Source organism: Bos indicus x Bos taurus, chromosome 6, assembly GCF_003369695.1.
Source record: "Bos indicus x Bos taurus breed Angus x Brahman F1 hybrid chromosome 6, Bos_hybrid_MaternalHap_v2.0, whole genome shotgun sequence".
NCBI classification, from domain to species: domain Eukaryota; kingdom Metazoa; phylum Chordata; class Mammalia; order Artiodactyla; family Bovidae; genus Bos; species Bos indicus x Bos taurus.
This window is the reverse complement of record NC_040081.1, coordinates 112,857,140-112,879,055: the sequence shown is the minus strand read 5'-3', so window position 1 is coordinate 112,879,055 and position 21,916 is coordinate 112,857,140. Positions and strand designations below refer to the sequence as shown.

Genomic DNA, 21,916 nt, shown 5'->3' with positions numbered 1-21,916 from the left:
CAAATGCTGAAGAAGCTGAAGTTGACCAGTTCTATGAAGACCTACAAGACCTACAACACCAAAAACAGATGTTCTTTTCATTAAAGGGGACTAGAATGCAAGAAATACCTGGAGTAACAAGCAAATTTGGCCTTGGAGTATAAAATGAAGCAGGGCAAAGGCTAATGGAGTCTTGTCAAGAGACCACACTGGTCATAGCAAACATGCTTTGCCAACAACACAAGAGAAGACTCTATACATGGACATCACCAGATGGTCAATACCAAAATCAGATTATTATATTCTTTGCAGTTGAAGATGGAGATCTATATAAGTCAGCAAAAACAAGACACGGAGCTGACTGTGGCTCAGATCATTAGCTCCTTGTTGCAAAATCCAGGCTTAAATTTAAGAAAGTAGGGAAACCACTAGGCAATCCAGATATGATCTAAATCAAATCTCTTATGATTATACAGTGGAAGTGACAAATACATTCAAGGGATTAGATCTGGTAGACAGAGTGCCCGAAGAACTAAGAATGGAGGTTCATAACGCTGTACAGGAGGCAGTGACCAAAATCATCGCAAAGAAAAAGAAATGCAAGAAGGCAAAGTGGTTGTCTGAGGAGGCCTTACAAAGAGCTAAGGAAAGAAGAAAAGTAAAAAGCAAGGGAGAAAGGGAAAGATACACCCAACTGAATGCAAAGTTCCAGAGAATAGCAAGGAGAGATAAGAAGGCCTTCTTAAATGAACAATGCAAAGAAGTAGAGGAAAACAATAGAATAGGAAAGAATAGAAATCTCTTCAAGGAAATCAAAGATATCAAGGGAAAATTTCAAGCTAGGATGGGCACAATAAACGACAGAAATGGTAAGGACCTAACAGAGGTAGAAGAGATTAATATGAGGAGGTGGCAAGAATACACAGAACTGTACAAAAACGGTCTTAATCACCAGGATAACAATGATGGTGTGGTCACTCACCTAGAGTCAGACATCCTAGCGTGAAGTCACGTGGGCCTTAGGAAGCATCACTACGAACAAAGCTAGTGGAGGTGATGGAATTCCAGGTGAGCTATTTCAAGTCCTAAAAGATGATGCTGTGAAAGTGCTGCACTCAATATGCTGGCAAATTTGGAAAACTCAGCAGTGGCCGGCCACAGGACTGAAAAAGGTCAGTTTTCATTTCAATCCCAAAGAAAGGCAATGCCAAAGAATGCTCAAACTACCACACAACTGCACTCATCTCACACAGTAACAAAGTAATGTGCAAAATTCTCCAAGCTAGGCTTCAACAGTACTTGAACCAAGAACTTCCAGATGTTCAAGCTGGATTTAGAAAGGGCAGAAGAACAGAGTCAAATTGCCAACATCCACTGGATCACAGAGAAAGGAGGGGAATTCCAGAAAAACATCTACTTCTGCTTCACTGACTACTTTAAAGCCTTTGACTGTGTGGATCACAACAAACTGTGGAAAATTTTTAAAGAGATGGGAACACCAGACCACCTTACCTACCTCCTGAGAAACCTGTATGTGGTTCAAGAAGCAACAGTTAGAACCAGACATGGAACAACAGACTGGTTCAAAATTGGGAAAGGAGAACAACAAGGCTGTATATTGTCACCCTGCTTATTTAACTTGTATACAGAGTACATCATGAGAAATGCCAGGACTGATGACGCACAAGCTGGAATTAAGATTGCTAGGAGAAATATCAAAAACCTCAGATATGCAGATGATACCACTTTAATGACAGAAAGAGAAGAGTATCTACAGAGCCTGCTGATGAGGGTGAAAGAGGAAAGTGAAAAAGCTGGTTTAAAACTCAACATTCAAAAAACTAAGATCATGGCATCTGGTCCCATCACTTCATGGCAAACAGAAAGGGAAAATGTGGAGGTAGTGACAAATTTTATTTTCTTGGGCTCCAGAATCACTGTGGATGGTTACTACAGCCATTAAATTAAAAAACACACTTGCTCATTGGAAAGAAAGTTATGACGAACCTAGACATTAAAAAGAGTTAAAGTATTAAAAAGCAAAGACATCACTTTGCCAACAAAGATCCGTACAGTCAAAGCTATGGTATTTCTAGTAGTCATGCATGGATGTGAGAGTTGGACCATAAAGAAAGCTGAGTGCTGAAGAATTGATGCTTTTGGACTGTGGTGCTGGAGAAGAGTCTTGAGAGGCCATTGGACTGCAAGGAGATCCAACCAGTCTATCCTAAAGGAAATCAGTCCTGAATATTCATTGGAAGGACTGATGCTAAAGCTGAAGCTCCAATACTTTGACCACCTGATGCAAAGAGCCAACTCTTGGGGAAAGACCCAGATGTGGGGAAAGATGAAGACGAGCGGGGAAAGGAGAAGAGGCAGTCAGAGGATGAGATGGTAAGATAGCATCACTGACTCAATGGACATGAGTTTGAGCAAACTTCGGGAGATGGTGAAGGACAGGGGAGCCTGACGTGCTGCAGGCCATGGGGTCACAAAGAGGCAGATGCGACTCAGGGACTGAACAACAACGAAAAGTTTTTTCCTTTCAGTGCTTTAAAAGATGCTGTTTCACTTCCTGCTGGCCTCCTCAGTTTCTAATGGGAAAAGCAAGTCATCCAAACTGCCCCTCCCCAGTAAGTGATATACTTTCTCTGGCTGCTTCTAAGATTTTTTTCTTTGTCTACATTTTCAGCAGCATGGTTATGACATGTCTGGGCACTGACTTTGTGAGTTCATCCTGTCTGGAGCTCACTGAGCCTCCTGGTCCCCCGAATCTGTAGGTTTATATCTTTCGCAAGATTTGCGACACAATCAGCCCTTATTTATACTACCCTGTGTCAAGCTGGGGATACCAGAGGACGCAGAGTGGTGACTGTGGCCCGTTCAGCGGAGCTTCCAGTCTTCCTCTCCAAACCACCTGCTACTCCTTCCTTTCCAGAACCCCACGCTGCTGCCCCAGGCACTGTGTTTACATCCGAGTGGTGCGGTTCCCTTCTCTGGGAGAGACACTTTAGAGTACGCTTCGTTCTTCTTTTCCGTAACTGAGACCTGATCTTTTTTGTGAACTGGTTCAAACTCATTTTCCAAATGCATAAGGGATTATAAGAATGAAGAAAGGTTTCCTTTTTAAATGAAATTAAATTGTTTTAGGATATACTTGTAGGCCAGCCACCAGTTACCTGCAGTGAGCGAGCACTCTTTTCCTTTCTGCAGTTTATGATCATTCGTGATTTCCTGAGAACCCAGAGGTGAGAATGAATGTCACTTTTAAGTTGTCCTGGTTTTGCCTTCTTCTGGGATTCTCTCTTTAACATCTAAGAGCTGACTTGAAATTCCAGAAGGCCACTGAAGACATCCCAGGTTATACGAACCCAAACACATGTACTCGTGCTCCCCTGACAGAATTCTGTCCAGGACGGTGAAGCCTGCAAGCTTGCCCCCGCTGCTGCTATCCTCGCCACAAGCAGTGGCTGCCTCAGAGCCCGCCCAGGACTGAAACCTGCTGCTCAGCCTCACTTCCTGACAACACTGCCAGTCCCTCACATCTGTGCACACAGCATGAGGCCTCACAAAGTCACAGACTCTGTTCTGAAGCATCATCCCAGGTGTTCACAGTCCGGAGTCCCTCTGACATGTACTCAAATTACAAAGACTCGCTATCACTTTTCAAATGGTCTTTTCTTTAAAAAAAAAAGAAAAGAAAAGCACATGGAAAAATATTGAAAGGAAAAACACCAAAATGCAAACAGTGATCATGTGGGGGGCAGTAAGATTCCAAGTGTTATTTTATTTCCTAATATTCTTATACATCGTCTACACATCACTATAACCAAGTCAAAGTGTTAGTCGCTAAAGTGAAAGTGAAGTCGCTTAGACGTGTCCAACTCTTTGGGACCCCATGGACTGTAGCCTACCAGGTTCCTCTGTCCATAGGATTTTCCAGGCAAGAATACTGTGGTGGGTTGCCATTTCCTCCTCCAGGAGATCTTCCCGATCCAGGGATTGAACCCGGGTCTCCCACATTGTAAGCAGATGCTTTACCATCTGAGCCACCAGGGAAGTCACAAGTCATGTCCAGCTCTTTGTGACCCCATGGACTGTAGCCCACCAGGCTCCTCTATCCATGGAATTTTCTAGGCAAGAATATTGGAGAGGGTGCCATGCCCTTCTTCAGAGGATCTTCCCAATTCAGAGACTGACCCGGGTCTCCCACATTGCAGGCAGATTCTTTACCATCTGAGCCACCAAGGGAGCCCATAACCAAGTGAGTGTGACTAACTTATCTAAAGGAATCCACTCCCCATTTCCCAAAAACATAAGCAACTGGGAGACCACTCAGCCACAACCACCTCTGCCGCCTACGCCAGGAACACCTCTTTAGTAAGACTTTGTCTATGAGACTTCATTGGAGCAGAGGTTCAGAATTTTCCAGCAAGTCACTACTTCTCAAACCTGACTGCACATCGGATTTGCCTCACCCACAGCGCACAAACACAAACAAAACACCTGTCAGGCTGGGAGGCAGCGTCAGGAAGAGAAGCCCAGCAGGTCTAAAGCTGACCAGAAAGGCTGTCATCCACCGAAACGGGGGAAGCTGCAAAGGGAATAGGTCTGACAGATCAGAAAAAAAGAAAATCAGAGTTTAGCTTTGGTGCTTGTTCATCAGAGAAGGCCTACCAGACGTCCAGAGGGAGCTGTCGGGTACGCAGAGGGAGGCCCATGTGTGAGGCAGAGCTGGGATCCAAACCCAGCAAGTCTGACTCCAAAGTCCATGTTTTTAAATCACCACAAGATGCCACTTCTACAAAATATTTCCAAAGAGAAAGGGGAAAGGAATTAAAAGTCTACTAAATATCTTAATTATGCTTTAGCCCTAACTAGAGCTACTGCCACCATCTGGGATCACCAGTCTGGACACTCAGGCCCCAGGGACGGGCCCTCTGAAGCCGGGAGGGGAGGCAGGGAGAACCGACGCCTTGGACAGCAGCCAGCTCCAGCCTGCACCCAGGAGCTTCCTCCCAGCTTGCGGGAGGGCCCAGGGTGAGGGATGGGCGGCCCAGACACAAAGCTGGAGCAAACAGGATGGAGGCAGGGCTGTATGAGGCATGCAGGTACCGTTACATCCTGTATTATTGATGCTCAGAGCCAGATGGTCCTCTTCTCTGCAGTATCATGTTACTACAGAATTAGCTGACCTAGTCACTTCAGTTCACAGAAACCCTCTAAGAACATAATCCACGTTCGCCTTTAAAAAAGGGGGGTACGACAAAGATAACAGAAATTCAAGCATGATGCAAGTGGCATTAAGAGCCATGGGAAAATCTACGCAGCATAATGTATATAAAAAGTATAACTTTTTAGAAGAGCGTAGATTTCTTTAAAAATTCTGTAACAGCTTAGCTACTGAGTTTCCTAAGAAACCGCAGAGCTAAGCTCTGCATGTGAATACACATTTTAATTGTGTGTTATTTTAACAATCTACACAATAAGTGATCCAAATTCAAAATGTAACAGTCTCTAAAAATGAATTTCAACACTGATTTATTTTGCAAGTCTCCTGGGTCCCAACAACTGCTGTAAGGAGCATTAGACACCATTTGAAACACCATGAATTTGCCGAAACATAAACAATGAAATCTGTACAAAGCCAGTCTGCGGTCTGAGCCAGAGCCCTACACAGTGCACCCCCGAACCTAACATGTCTACACATGGAGGGGCCACAAGACTTAGCAGTCCCACGACTTCCACGGGCACTGGGCCAGACCCCCTTCTTTCACCCGGACAAGTCCAAGAGCCGCACACTTGCCAGGGGGCCTCATCATTCCCTGCATGCGTAAAGCCCTTGGTGGGGGGCTCCCCACAGCCTCTAGGTTAGGGGCGGGCTCCAAGCCCATCACGTCCCACCAAGAGGACCACCCGCCCCTGTTCCCCGGGCTCCCACTGCATGAAGCCCAGAGCTCGGGCCGCCTGGCACCTGCCCCCCTCCACTTCCTGCAGAGGAAGAGCCAAGGCGAAGGCCCTGGCACCCACAGGCCTGGGGCTGAACTCCAGTTCCTCTGCTTTCCAGCTGCACACTCATTCGGTCTGCTCTCAGGGCTCTTTTGGTAAAATGAAGACGGTAACTAATTTCTTCACGAGGTTGTGGCGAGTTTTAAATGAACTAGAAACCCAAATGATGACTCATTTAACCCCAGTGTGTGTTCCCCATGGCAGCCCTGCCTCCCTCTCGGTGACCCTGCCCTGGAATCATTTGTGCACCAGAGGGGTGCTCTGGAGCCTGGGGGCAGCGCCATTTCTCTAACTCCAGGGCCACGCACGAGGCTGGCTCTTAGAGAAGTGTCTACTGAACAAGTGTCAGTGGATAAAAAACCGAGGTTTGGGCAGGGTAGGGGGGCCGGCTACTGGCAGTGTCATGGCACTGGGCAAACGCCCCACTGTCAGGACAGCTGGGGCTTGGGGCCAACCAGAAGATGTAGGTGGTCACAGTCGGGGTAGCTGAGGCCACAAACACCCCCCGGCCTTGCTGAGTCTGTGCTTGAGCCCTCTCCCTGGAAGGATGAGCTCCTGCCTCCAGGGCTGGCACCCTCCCCGCCACAGTGGGCAAAGGAGCCCACAGTAGTGAGACACCACAGGCTTGGTCTGACCCGGAACCCCACCCTCTCCCCCAGGACAGGTGGGCAGCCTCCGCCAGCGAGGGGAAGGGGGTCACACAGCAGCCTGGGTAACGAAGGCCCCAGCTGCCCTGCTCCCAGGCGGCACAGGAATGGGTAAGTCCCAAGAAGGGAGAATTCCTTAATAGCAGACACAATAAAAAGTGTGATCACATTTGTAACTCTTATTGGAAAAAAACTGATTAAATTTAATCAAGTTCTAAACAGCCTGGGTGTTCACTGGAAGGACTAATGCTGAAGCTGAAATTTCAATACTTTGGCTACCTCATGCGAAGAGTTGGCTCACTGGAAAAGACCCTGATGCTGGGAGGGATTGGGGGCAGGAGGAGAAGGGGACGACAGAGGATGAGATGGCTGGATGGCATCACTGACTCGATGGACACGGGTTTGGGTGGACCCTGGGAGTTGGTGATGGACAGGGGGGCCTGGCGTGCTGCGGTTCATGGGGTTGCAGAGAGTCGGACACGACTGAGCAACTGAACTGAACTGAACTGAAAAAGCTAAAGCCCTTGGGATCAGGAAGGGAGAATTATTTAATATCAAACACAATTAATAAAAATTTGATCACACTTGTAACTCTTATTGGGAAAAAACTGATTAAATTCAATCAAGTTCTAAAGCCCAGCCGTCTCAACTTTCCCACGTGCGCATGCATACAAGCTGTAAGAAAAAAGCTGAAGTCACCCACGTTCTGAAGACAGACTTAAATAGCAGGCACTTAGCATGCAAGTTATAACAAAGCTTTCCAATTGCAAAGCCTCAATGATGGTCACTTATGCAAGGCTCATAAACGGATGCTGTACCCCGTATTTCTGTGTCTTTGTATCTTGTATACCTTTTGTAACTTCTTTGCATCTTTCTGAGCATTCTCTCCGAGTGGTACTTTTCCAAATAACTTCCATCCCAAGTCACTTTGTTTGTCAAGTCTTGCATTCTGTTTTCTAGCAAGCGAATTCCTGTAAGAAGAAAATGAAAGAGTTAGGGAATTGTTGGACACTTACAGAAACACCAGGACTGCTGAATCACTCTAGTGAAAACAAGCAGACTTTCCTTAGAGATCAATGTGCTGAATCACAGACTTTAATTCTGCAGACTTGATTCTCACGTAGACACGGAATTATGAAGCAGGTGAAAAGCTCTTGAACCACAACAAGTAAGCTTTTTGTAATTCAATGAAAATATATACAACAAGTTGTACCATTCAGAGTAAGGATATGCATTACAGCGTAACAAAGTATATCCAGAAAAAGTGAGCTTTGAAGTCGAACCAAATTGAACTGAAACCCTGGCTCAGTCACTCAGTAGCTGTGTAACTCTGATCTGTACATTAACCTCTCTGAGACTCAGTTTCCTTATGTTTAACAAGGGTCACTATATGAATTAAAGGGACAGGTACATGATCAGTACTCAAAGGATGACAGCTGCTTTTGTACTGAACCTCTAACTTAGTTTAAATTATCTATAAGGTAAATCTATATTATCTGTTTATAAAGTCTCCATGTATCATAAAAAGAAAGCCACTCACGAGACAGTCACATGATCTTCTCTCATAATAACATGTAAACAAACCCTAATAACACAAATAAGTTATAAATGGTGCTACAGATAAACTGTTCTGGAACGTACTGCATTGGCTCATTCATTGAAAATGAATGGTTTCTAGGGCTCACTGGAAAGTTTAAGATGAGCATGAAGCGTCTTGTGTGCCAGAAAGAAGGTGCTCAAAGAAATACTGCGATAGGTTTAACAAAAACAGTACCCGGCTTGAAAGGGCTCTCGCTGACTAAATCTGGAATGTAATCATCAAAATACATAATGAGAACAAGGGATTATAATCCACCCAATAAAAAAAGAAATCCATGAGCCCAAATGGATATGGATACAAATAGGAAAATGAACACATGAGTGAAGGTGGAAGGAAAATTCTTAGAATGCCCCAAGTAAGTATTCTTTCCTGAGAAATCCTATGGACAGAGGAGGCTGGCGGGCTACAGTCCACGGGGTCGCAAAAAGTCACACACGACTCAGCAGCTAAACAATGACAACAGTAAGTAGAGAAGGACTGATGGGCTTATGGATTAGTCAACGGATGCTAAACCAGTAGATGAAGCTGGATGGAGAGAAGGATTTTTACACAGTTTGAAAGTAGCTCCCACAAATGACTTGTTAATTACAAAGAAAAATTAATTAACTTCACGGTGGAGACACCTCACTAGCCAAGCGATCACAGTGGGCACCCTCAGCGTCAGGATGGACAGCGCAGGTCACCTCCTCTGATGCTGAGAACAACACACCAGGTTGCCTGTAGTTAGCAAAAAACGCATGAATATCACCTGAATATCACCGTGAGGAAACACAAACACACCAAAACAGGGGGACAGCCAAGGAAACGATAAATCTGACTCTGAAAATGTCAGGGTCCCGTGTGGACAAAAAAACACTGCCTTTGGTAAACTAAGAATGTTGCCTCCCACCAAGCCATCAGCCACTGTAGCCATCCCTAACAGTCCATCCTGAGGGGGTTCAAGATGCAGAAAACCAGCATACTGGCCCCATACAGTAATGATGTATTTCAAGGGAAGTGATTTCAATCAGCCCAGACTTCTGCATCTTCCCATACACAGAAAAGCTCTACAGTCATTAACACGAGGTGGCTGTTTTTGTGATTAGCAGTAATGTTTCGATGTTTCACTACATGGTTTTTTGTTTTTGTTTTCTTCAGCAAAAACTCCTCTATACCCAGGTTCCTTGCTTATCTCTCTGCAACAGTCCATCAGAGCTATCAGAGAGGCTGCCTTCCCAGGCTATAGTCCTCAGGAAGGCCACCTAATAAAACAGAATTCTCAGCTTTTACGTGGTGCATCTTCCTCAGCTGACAAAGACTGAAGAACTGTTCCAGCTTAAAAGGAGGCTAGAGACCTGGGCGCTTCCCAGGTGGCGCTAGTGGTAAAGAGCCACCTGCCAGTGCAGGAAACGTGAGAGACGTGGGTGCTGTCCCTGGGTTGGGAAGATCCCCTGGAGGAGGGCATGGCAACCCATGCCGGTATTCTTGCCTCGAGTATCCTATGGACAGAGGAGCCTGGTGGGCTACAGTCTATATGGTTGCAAAGAATCTGACAGGACTTGAGGTGACTCAGCACAGCACACACACAGAGACCTGACAATTAAAGGCAGGAGGAGAAGGAGGCGACAGAGGATGAGATGGCTGGGTGGCGTCACTGACTCAATGAACCTGAGTGTGAGCAAACTCCAGGAGACACTGAGGACAGGGAGGCCTGGAGTGCCGCAGTCCATGGGGTCGCAGAGAGTCAGACACAACTCAGCGACTGAACAACAGCAGCAACAGGTGGATCCTGTACCACATCCTGGACCATGGGCCAAAAACGGTATAAAGAAGACTGCCGGGACAGCTGATGCAACGTGAACATGGACGACAGAGCACAACAGCCCTGGGGTGATGTTACATTTCCTGGTCTTGCTAACTCTGCTATGGTTACGGAAGAGAGTGCCCTTCTGGTATACTTTCCATTGGATCATATAGAAAGCAAGAGAATTTGAGAAAAACATCTGCTTCATTGACTATGCTAAAGCCTTTGACTGTGGATCACAGCAAACTGTAGAAAATTCTTAAAGAGATGGGAATACCAGACCACCTTACCTGACTCCTGAGAAACCTGTATGCAGGTCAAGAAGCAATATTTACAATCTTACATGGAACAATGAACTGGTTCAAAATTAGGAATGAAATATAACAAGGCTGTATATTGTCACCCTGCTTATTTAACTTGTATGCAGAGTACATCATGCAAAATGCTGGGCTGGATGAAGCACAAGCTGGAATCAAGATTGCTGAGAAAAATCTCAATAACCTCAGATATGCGGATGACACCACTCTTATGGAAGAAAGTGAAGAAGAACTAAAGAGCCTCTTGATGAACGTGAAAGGAGAATGAAAAAGCTGGCTTAAAAGTCATCATTCAAAAAAACGAGATCATGGCATCTGGTCCCATCACTTCATGGCAAATAGATGGGGAAACAGTGGAAGCAGTGACTGACTTTATTTTCTTGGGCTCCAAAACCACTGCAGATGGTGACTGCAGCCATGAAATTAAAAAGACGCTTGCTCCTTAGAAGAAAAGCTATGACAAACCTAAACAGCATATTAAAAAGCAGAGATATTGCCGACAAAGGTCCAACAGTCAAAGCAATGGTTTTTCCAGTAGTCATGTGGATGTGCGAGTTGGATCATAAAGAAGGCTGAGGGCCGAAGAATTGATGTTTTTTAACTGTGGTGTTGGAGAAGACTCTTGAGAGTCCCTTGGACTGCAAGGAGATCCAACCAGTCCATCCTAAAGGAAATCAGTCCTGATTATTCCTTGGAAGGATTGATGTTGAAGCTGATGCTCCAATACTCTGTCCAACTGATACGAAGAACTGACTCATTGGAAAAGACCCTGATGCTGAAAAAGATTGAAGGCAGGAGGAGAAGGGGACAACAGAGGATGAGATGGTTGGATGGCATCACCGACTCGATAGACATGAGTTTGAGCAAGCTCCAGGAGATAGTGAAGGACAGGGAAGCCTGGCGTGCTGCAGTCCATGGGGTCGTAAAGAGTCGATATGATTGATCGAACAAAGGGGGATATCTCCAATTGCCTCTTCTAATGCTTCCCCAAAATTCTCATATGCTTATGTAGAATAGATGCCTTGTTCACAGAGTGAATAAAACAAAAGGAATGGAATGTAAACAGCTAGTGAATTTGGATAAAGGATATATGGAAGTTCCTTATATTTTTCTTGCAAAGTCTCTATAAATTTAAAATTATATCCCCCAAATGTTACAAAAACTTTCAAAAAAGGTTCTTTGTATTCTTCCTTGCTTTTCTCTTGTGGTTTATAATGGAACCTATTCAGAAGTTGGTATCATATCCCCAAGGCAACGTCTATTTACATTTGTAAGAAATGAAGTTTGAGGTGTCTCCAGGCCCAACCTGTTTGATGTGTTAAAACCACACCGAATCCTTTGGCACCCAGAAGGGTTCTAAGAATCTGGGCATCCAGAGTTTGGGTTCTAAGGGCTTACGTTTTGCTAAAGAGAGGAAGTGCCTCTGGGGAAGAGAACTGGGTGCCAAGGGACAAAGGTGAGGAAATCAAAGGCACCTGGAAAGGAGAGGGCCAGGGACGAGAGGCCCGCCTTCCCGAGGACCCTGACCAGATTGCAGGGACGGGAGTCGCTAAGGGTGTGGAGGGCTAACAGCAGAGAACCACTCAGAGGCGACTGGGCACGGGGAAACACAGAAGAACTGTGGGCTTTGTGATCCGGGAGGCTGGGTGTCAACCGCGGTGCCGTTCACTGAAGATGACTGACAGGAAGTGAACCAAGAGCAACAGAAACCGTGGTTTCTCTGTCCACTGCTAAGGCTACACCATGTCACACAAACAGAGTGCAGATAAAGTTTATCAAAACTCAGAATGGTGGGGCACTTCCCTGGCGGTCCAGAGGTCATGACTCTGCACTTTCAGAGCAGGGGCATGGGTTCCATCCCTGGTTGGGGAACAAAGATTCCACATGCCACCTGGTAAGGCCAAAAAAACCAAAAATCAGCGTTGTATAGTTATTTTTAGCCCAAGAGCTTAAGCTATAATTACAGGCCGTGAGTTTTGAAGGGTCTGTAAACAGTATCTCTGGATGTATTATTTTTTGTGATGCTGAGGTCACCACAAGTACCCAGGAGCTCCGAGCAGAAAGGACTCCCTGCGAGCTTCAGCTGCGTGTCACCTGCAGCTCCGGCGCCGGCTCGGGGAGCAGGGAGCCCAGCCAGCAAAGGCTTCCCGCTCCCTGCTCCCCTTTCAGGTCACGGTCACGGGGAGACTGGCGTGGAGCTGGTTGCTGGGCCCAGGAGCCAGGTGGAGCCAAGGGCGCACCTCTGCCCATCACAGGACCCACTCTGGGGGCCGGGGGCAGGGCGAGCCCCCAGGCCGACCTGTGCCTTCAGCCCTGTGCTGCGGTCCTAGTGTGGGGCTCAGAGACGCCCTTGGGGACGCCCACACACGGGGCTGCTCCTGCCAGTCCAACAGGGCCCAGAGGGAAGAGGTGTCTGGATCCCTGGGGGTGTCCCCACGCAAGTTCTGTGACCATAGTGTAGCCCAAGCCTGGGTCCCAGAGGCTGAGAGCGCATGCGTGCTGCTGGAGAAGGCAGTGGTCTTTCCACCGCGTGTGTCCTCAGGGGGACAAGTACATGAGAGGAGGGGGCAGGCTGGGGCCCACCCAAGGCCAGGGGGAGCCAGCCACCTCCAAGGGTGGGGCCCACAGACGGGCATCCACACAGGCTCAAGGCAACAGAGACAATCTGGACAAATCAGAGCTCAGATGAGACAGAGGAAACATCTGAGCGGGGGAGGGTCCCCAGGGGCTCCTAGAAGAGGGGCTGGCAGTCCGGGGAGGGGTGGCCGAGCAGGACACCCAACTCGCCTCCCAAGGGAGGCCGCCAGCAGGGGTGATGAGGGCTCGAGGCAGCAAGGAGGACCGGCCGCCCCAGAGGAGGGCCCTGGGTGGGAGGGTGGAAGCTCCGCTGCAGGGAAACGAGCGCGTCCTCCACCGGCAGCACCGGGACCTCCGCTGCTGGCCTCCCTGCAGTCTCTGATTGCAGAGCAGAAACAGCACGGGAACGGAGGGGACACGCCCCTACACTGAAGGGAACGACGCCACCAGGGCTGATGGGGAACCAGGGCTGCGCCATCTCCAGCCCGCGGGCACGACGACAGGCTTCTGTAACAAGACCGTCCACAGCCTCCCAGGACTCTGGACAACAAGGCCCGCGCTGCCTATCCGCACACGCAGGCACACCAGCATGGCCCCCTGAACACACACACACACACACTCAACACACCACACACACACCCATTCACACACACACCATACAGTCAACACACCACACACACACTTAACACACCACACACACTCACACCACACACACTCAACACACCCAACACACCACATAGACACCCAACACACCACACACACACATGACACACATACGCACACACCCAACATACCCAACACACACAGTCTGACACACACACGTGGTGGGCACAACCTAACTCCTGCCGAGCCCCTCCCTCAAGGCTGGCGGGTGAGGGCTGCGGGCGTGGTGGCCGCAGGGACGCACCTGAAGACCCTAGGAGACCCTGGGGAGACAGAGGACTCGCCTGCCCTGAGGCTGGCTGCAGCGTGGGGGCCTCGGCAGCGCTGCCCCAGAAGCACCCCCAGAGGCGGGGGGTGGTGCCGCTCCACACCCCCCAGGCTGCGGGCCTCCACCGCGCTGCGCGGCAGGGAGAGGCAGCCCTCCGTGCTCAGAGACCACCAGGCTCTCCTCCTCAACTCTGGTGTTGCCCCACTGCCCCTCCACCCTGGGGCCTCCAGGGCTGGTCACCCCACCTGTGCCTCAGCAGTCCCTCAGGCGCAGCTCCAAGACCCGCGAGCCCTGGGCCCCTGCCAAACTCCACCGGCCATGCCTCCCAGAGCCCAGGGCCCTCTCTGGAAAGCGCAGGTGGACCCACCAGCCCCCGCCCCGACCCCTTCCACGGCTCCCCTGAGCTCATGGCACTTGCACACTCGATGTTCCCTCCACCCGCTCAGATGGTAGAGTCTGCCTGCAAGGCAGGGGACCCAGGTTCGATCCCTGGGTCAGGAAGATCCCCTGGAGAAGGAAATGGCTACCCACTGCAGTATGCTTGTCTGGGAAATCCCATGCACAGCGGAGCCTGGCATGGGGTCACAAGGGTCAGACACGACTTGCTGACTAAACCCCCGACCCTCAAAGTGCTTCTGACAGGGAGCCAGGAGGGTCGGCCTCACGGGGAGGTGCTGGGCCTCACGGGCTGCACACAGGACCTGCACATGCATGGGGCCCCAGAAAGTCCACGGGGAACCAAGAAGGCAGCCACGGTCCCCTGGCTCCACCCACCTCTCCAAGCCAGCGCTCTGCACCCAGAGGCAGGTGTCAAAGCCGGCGGCTGAGGGAAGGTGACCCAGGGGGCGCAGGCCCCACCAGAGGCCTATGGCTGACGCACGTCAGATCCACTTTCCAATAAAGCTGAAGAGCCTCAGGAAACACACCTTAGAGTCTGTAACAGGTGAGCCACATCCAGCTACAAGGGAAGAGCGTCATCCTCAGAGCCTGAGGGGGCAAGAAAGCCAAAGGCAAGAAAAGGGAGCCGGGGTCTCCCCCGGCATTTATCCATGGCTGGCAAAATATCTATTCTTGTCTCAATAGGCACGACTCAGAGGACAAGATACAGAACACCAATGACCGAGTCGCATTGACAGTAATGGCGCACCCAGACTCGGGGGACGAGCTTATGGCTGCCGGGAGGAGGGGACGGTTAGGGAGTCTGGGATGGACATGCGCAGCAGGCACATTCTGGGCCTTTTCCCACCGGAGAGCCAAAAAGCTGCAAGGGCGTGGGGTAGGGAGGAACGTGAAAGATGAAAAGGTGGAGACAGAAAGACTAAGGAGCAGGCCGCACCGGGCCTGGCTCCCGCGCGAGCTTGAGCCCAAGCTGAGCGGGGCCTCTGGCTGGGCTGCGGGCCGGGCGCCCCCAGTGCCTCACCCCTCACCCTCCTCCCGCTGCCCGTCTGCAAGGGCAGAGCTACGTCTGGGGAGCCTCGAAGGTCACACACTTTGGGGCATGCTCTTCAAGGGAAAAAAAATACTAATTAGGTACACAAAGTCATCCTGACTCATTTGAAAAGACCCTGATGCTGGGAAAGATTGAGGGCAGGAGGAGAAGGGGACGACAGAGGATGAGATGGCTGGATGGCATCACCGACTCAATGGACATAGGTTTGGGTGGACTCTGGGAGCTGGTGATGGACAGGGAGGCCTGGCGTGTTGCAGTTCATGGGGTCGCAAAGTCGGACACGACTGAGCGACTGAATTGGAACTGGAGAGGTCCTGATGTCAGGTTTATAACATGTCATAAACCCAGTTTTATATGCTTCTGAACCCTGGGACGAGGGACGCAGCAGCCACTAGAGCTCACAGGTCACCAAACTCCGGCACAGTCCAGCATCCCACGTCTCTGCTTTTAGCTGAGTGATTACAGAGCCAAGGGCCAACACAAAAGTTGAGAGGCTGTCTTCACAGGTGGTGAGGCTGAGGCTGTTACCTTCACCTCCGCCCCCAAGTTAACTTTCCCGAGTTACTGAAGCCAAAAGAAGGCGATTCAAGGAGCAAGTAAGAATGCTCGCTGACAAGAGGCCTGCGAGGCGTTCAACCTGGGTCCCTGGCCTCGCGGGTGTCAACGCGCCATGTGTGAGCTGAGCCACACGCGGGCACACGGATACATTCCTAGATGCTATCACTGCGGCTGTGTTTGTCTTCGCCACCAGCAGGCAGAGTCCGTGGGCACGAACACAGCCTCTTCCATTTGCTGTGGTGCCTCCAGTGTCTAGAACGGTTCCCGGCCTGCAGGAAAAGACTCAAACTCATCAAACGTGTGCTTTTACAGGGAATTTTCATAAAGATTATCGGAGAGTTACTCCTGTCCATTTAAAACCAAAGCAGCCAGGACTGGGAGAGGGCGAGGAGTCCTGCCCAGGGAGAGACGGAATGAGGCTGTCCTGGAGGGCGGAGGAGGGCTGGGACGGGAGGACAGTCCTCGCCGACCCGGTGGAGCAGGTTCCACAAGCCACCCACGCTCCCCAGGGTTTCTCAGAGTCTTGAGAAATAGACCTCCGATGTCTTCCTCCTTTGAGAGGCCGTACATTTGAACTCCTGGCTGTGATTCAGTAATTACTTGGGGCTTCCCGCTCTCTTGCTCCTGTCTCAGTGACAAACTGCTGGCGACTTCTGATCCCACAGCAACCGGAAACCAGCAGAAACAGTGTTTGGCTCCCCCGAGGACTGGCTGGCCCAGCTGGGTATCTCCTTCAGCGTCTCCTGAGTCACAGACCACCTGTCAGGCTCCGGCAGCAGGCACTTCTCCTGTGCTTCATGTGTGAAACAACGCTACAGGAACGGTGCTATAGTTACTACGATACACACAGCATAAGCTCACACAGGCTCAGTGAGGTCAAAAATTCACTCGAGAGACATCTAAACCCTGACACCCATCAGCGGCAGAGAAGGGGAGAAGCTCCACGGACTCCTCGGAAGTCCACCTCCCGTGTGTTTCTTCCAGATTCCCACCCCTCCACGACTGACACGCTCCGCAGCTGCACAGACGCACACCGGGCCTTGGCTCTGCTCTGAAAGCACAAGGGGAAGAGGCTGGCCCACTTCGACCGTCAGAGAGACACCAAGGGAAAGCCGCAGTCTGCAGAGCAAACCTCCTGTGTGATCAGATTCTACCTACCTTGTGGGAAAAAGGAAGTAAGGGAGACACCGAGGTCTTATGGCCACAAGCATTGTGGCCCAAATTCCTAGTTCCACACACAGTTAAAAGTACCCAGGAGTCCCTCTCCTTTTTCAAAAATGTTACCCAAGCAGCAGCTGACGCTAAACCTTTAATCCACTAAAAGCAATGCTAACCCTCGGGGTGAGGGGTGGGGGCGGCGGACATGAGCACGGATATAAAATGGGGCCCTCGAGCTCCTGGTACACACAGCAGACCCCCGCTGATCACCCCCATGTTAAACTGAGGAACAGCCGAGGAAACAAGTCTGCCCCACGCAGGCTTGGAGGAGGGGAGCTAAACCACGTTAAAAGCTATCTAACATGGGAGGAACCGTGCTCCAGTTAAGTCTGCAATTACCGAAGCAAGAAAGGCAAGACCACAACCACCAACCTGTCCATCAACAGCAACGCAGGGGAGACAGCCATCACACCTCCGGGAAGCGCCTGGCTCTGAGGCAGCCACAGGAGCGTGCGCCTCCCCCAGGAACATTCCTGCCCGGCCCAAGCCGCAGTCCCAAGCAGCACCATGGGCGCCCTTCCGAGCCCGCTCCACGCAGTCTGGAAGGCTAAGGAAGGCTGGGCAGAGCGGCCCGGCTGGAAAGGCCAGGCGGTGGGGGTGTGCGGGGCTCTGACTCCTAGCCAGTCCCCAGGAAGCTGGGTGTGGGCAGTCTGGGAGGAAGGCTGATCGACCAGGCTTCCAGGGCCCCACACAGACCCACTCATGCAGCTCAGCACCCGGCAGAGACCCAGAGCCACAGCACAGCAGGACAGGCTCACCTGACCCCAAAACCCACGGGCGCTGCAGACTAAGAAGGCAGGCGAAGGGCATCTGAAACAACTGAGCACCTCCTCTGGGCAGACACTGCACTCTGTGCAAAAGCAACCAGGTTTTCTGGTGAGTCACAAACATGGTCACTGAATCTCTGTCCAAACACTTGCCTTAGAACCGTCACTAGGGGACTGTCCCTCCATGACTTCAAATAGTGCTAAAGCTTTTTTAAGGGACAAGATCTAATTAACAACGTCCAGTCTATAGAACTGATCTATTCTAAAGCCACAAGATACCATGGGTTGGCTGGCCCTTGGGGCAGGCATCATTCAATCATTTGTCAACAATCAGCCCACGCGCCCAGCTAGGGCTCACTTGCTACTAAGCAGCCCCATCGTCCATGCCTATCTGGCACATGTCTGTATGTCTGAAATTACACAAAAGACATCTGACTGGAGACAGCAGGCGGACATCTCTGGCAAGAGGAGCTGGTGAGGAACAGAGGAAAAAGTTACTTTATGTTACAAACTACTATACTGCCACTTTATTTTTTTAAAAAATCAAACCTTTGCAACTAAAAAGAAAAGACAGCCAAGCATGGGCGGTAAGAGGGTACAGCGTGGCCCCGAGCACACGCCTGTCCCAGACGGACACGACTCCCACCCCAGTGCAGCGGATGCTAACGAACACACTCTACAAAGCCGGGGACCCCAGAGCGGGGGTCTGGACCAGGGGCAGCGTCACCTACCTGGGAGCTGGCGAGAAATACAAATCTTGACCCCATTCAGACCTACTGGGTCAGAAACTCACGCGCGGCCCAGCGAGCTCTGTTTCACAGGCCCTCCAGGTGGCTCGGATGCGGCTAAGGTTTGAGAAGCACTGTTCTGACTACACTTACACACTTCAAAAAATTCCTGCTCTCCTACTTAGCAGTTCTGGTCAAATCCCTCACTACCCGAGGAATCAAACTGACGTTTTTCCATCTGTAGCTCAGGGTGAGAACAGAGCAGTCATTCACAAAGTGAATATAAGAGATTCACTCTAAGAATCCACAAAGCCACTATAGGAGATTCACAAAGAGTTCACTTGAAGAGACTCCTCACAAAGCCACTGGAAGAGATTAGTCAAAGCCCCCCAGCAACAGCCTGCTTTCCCGGCTTCATCTGCAGTCTCCTTCTCGGGAGCCACTGTGCTTTCTACGCTCCAGAACACTCATGTTCCTGTAGTCCTTCCAAGTTCTTCCTCAACCTGCAGTATTCATGTTTTATAATTATACCTCAGCAAAAAAAAATGCTTCCAGAAACATCCATAATTTTAAAACTCACAGAGAAAACTCAGGTCCAGATGGTCTCACTGGTGAATCCTTCTAAACATTTAAGGAAGAAACCTTCACAAACTCTTTCAGAGAACAAACCTTTTAGACCGCCCCCCGACCACAGCAAATTTATTAGGTCACTCAACTGATGCATTTATACGTCTGATTCACCAAAAAAAACAGGACTTTCTGACGACCCTGGGAGGGTTATCTGACATGGGTTAGTATGTACACGTATACATGTTAAATTCCCACAAAGCCTTTTTATTATTTTTAAAAATTCATATATAATAGAGCAGACTTTTTGGTGTGCAGGTCTCTGAGTTTTAACACACTGGTCAGTTCATTTAACCACCAGGGGAAAATCTTACAGAAAGTCTTTGAGAAAACAGAAACAAGAACATTCCTCAACCGATTTTATAAGGTCAACATAATCTTCACACCGAAACTGGACAGAGAATATTGTAAGAAAGAAAAATTACAGGCTATACTCTTACGAACAGAGGCAGAAAAAATTTCAAATGTATATATTAGCAAATCAAATCCAACGACAGATATAAAGGATGATCTATCAAGAACAGTTGAGATGATTCTAAGGAAGCCAAGTTAGTTTACTTAACATTAGAAAAATGTTATTCACCACATACAGAAAATAAAGGTGAAAACGCATCATCAATAGATGTGGAAAAAAGCATTTGATAAATGCAACACACTCATGACTTTTTAAATCGTACAACTATGAATAAAAGCAAACGATTTTTATCAGAATCCTTAATCTGATTTTTAAAAAGTGCTTCTTACTATAAAGTAAGGCATCTAGTAAAACACATCTTATTGCAAAAATCACACTTAGTGGGAAACGGAGAAAGCTTTTCCCCGAGGCCGGCGCCACACAAGGCTCTCTGCCAGCACTACTTCAATCTAACCTGCATCGGAGACCCTGGTCACGCAATAACTTAAGAAAAGTACATACAAAGTGTAAGAATTGGAAAGAAACAAACCCCATCCACAGACAGCATGGTATTCTACAGAGAAAAGTCAAAAGAAACCACAGATAAACTGTAAGAACTGAACTGAGCAAGATTCTGGGAGTCAAGGTCTACAGACAAAAATTAACTCCGTTTCCAACTAACGCTTATAAAACGGCATTTTGAAAACCATCAAAAATAACAAGTATCTTGGAATAAATTTAATGAAACACAAAACCTGTACATAAAGAATTATAAAATACTGTGAAAAAAATTTTTAAAAACTAAATAAATGAAAGGACATAACATATTCAGAGATCAGAAGTCTTCTACTATAGATTAGAAGTCTTCTACTGTACAAGTCTTCTATAGTAAAAAGTAACCAACAGATTCAATGTAATCCCAAACAAAATCAGAGCAGATTTCTGTGGTAATCGCCAAACTGACCTTTAAAATTTACAGGGAAATGAAAATGACCTAGAATAACCAAAACAATGTTAATGAAGAACGAAGCAGGAGGGCTTACTCTACAGATACCAAAACCTATGACACGGTAATAGTAATTAAGAGAAGACAAGTGAGAGAACAAACAGATGATGGAACACACACAGTCACCTGACTTCTTTCAAAGGTTCAGTGGGATGGATGATCTCTACAAACCGCTCACTACCTCTCACTCTAACAGAACATTAATTCTGATGGACTACGGCTCTAGTTGGTAAAGGCAAGACAAAGTCTCTAAAAGAGAACGTGCACGCATGCTAGGTCGCTGCTGTCGTGCTCGGCCCAAGGACCGAACCTGTGTCTCTCAGGTCTGCTGCATTGACGAGCAGGCTCTCTACCACTAGCACCACCTGGGCAGCCCAGAAGATAACTCAGACTTTCTTAAACAGGACACAAAGGGCACTAAGCATAAAAAGAAAACTTCTATTAAGCAGAATTCATCACCATGAAGAACTTTTCTTAGTTTAATAAACCAAACTTTTAAAATATTAAGAGAATAAGAAGGTAAGCCATAGTGTAGAAGATACGGGCTTCCCTCGCGGCTCAGTCGGTAAAGAATCTGCCTGCAATGCAGGAGACCCAGGTTCAAATCCTGCGCCGGGACAACCCGCTGGAGAAGGAAATGGCAGCCCACTCCAGTATTCTTGCCTGGAGAATCCCATGGACAGAGGAGCCGGGCAGGCTACAGTCCGTGGGGTCACAAGAGTTGGACACGACTTAGTGACTAAACCACCACCACCAGAAGATGTTGCAACACACACCTCTCACAAAGGACTCTCCTTCTGAATACAGACAGTACGCCTACAAACCAGTCAAGACACACCTCAACAGGCAAGCCACAAAGGGAGATTCTCAATCAGCAAGATATGAAAAAGTGAATCGAATCATGAGTCATCAGAGAAATGTAAAGGAAAGCTAAATACCCCTATCCCATCACCAGAACGGCAAAAAGCGGAAAGAAGCCAGGAAACTGACACCACCAAGTCTGGGAGAGGAGGGAGCCGTGTGCACACGCCAGTCCGAGCACGTTCTGGGACAGCCGCCCCGGAAGACCACCCAGCCGTGTCCATGAAAGCAGATCCGGCGAGTCCACCTGAGGGTCACACGCATAGAGAGACACTACGACCAGCGTTCTTCCCGGTGGTCACGAGCGGAACAAGCGAACATCCAGCCACGGCAGAACGCAAAGGGACGGGTCTATCTGCACACCTGAACACCCCCAAAACGAGAGAATGGATACTGCTGCCGCACAGGAACCACCTGGGCGAGCCGCCGACAAAACCGAGCAAAGAAAGCCAGACACCGGAGAA

General features: G+C 49.0%; 1 protein-coding gene across 3 annotated transcripts in view; it reads right to left on the bottom strand.

Annotated features, from left to right (window-relative positions):
• Window positions 1-21,916, bottom strand: part of TBC1D14 (TBC1 domain family member 14) — a 109,057-nt gene that overhangs the window by 56,065 nt on the left and 31,076 nt on the right. For 2 of the 3 annotated variants that reach the window (XM_027545102.1, XM_027545103.1), the window contains exon 3: window positions 7,486-7,606. In XM_027545102.1, coding sequence (XP_027400903.1) covers window positions 7,486-7,606 — 121 coding nt within the window. Of the gene's footprint in view, window positions 1-7,485; window positions 7,607-18,567; window positions 18,586-21,916 lie in introns of those variants that run through there. The other variant, XM_027545105.1, reaches the window with a different exon arrangement.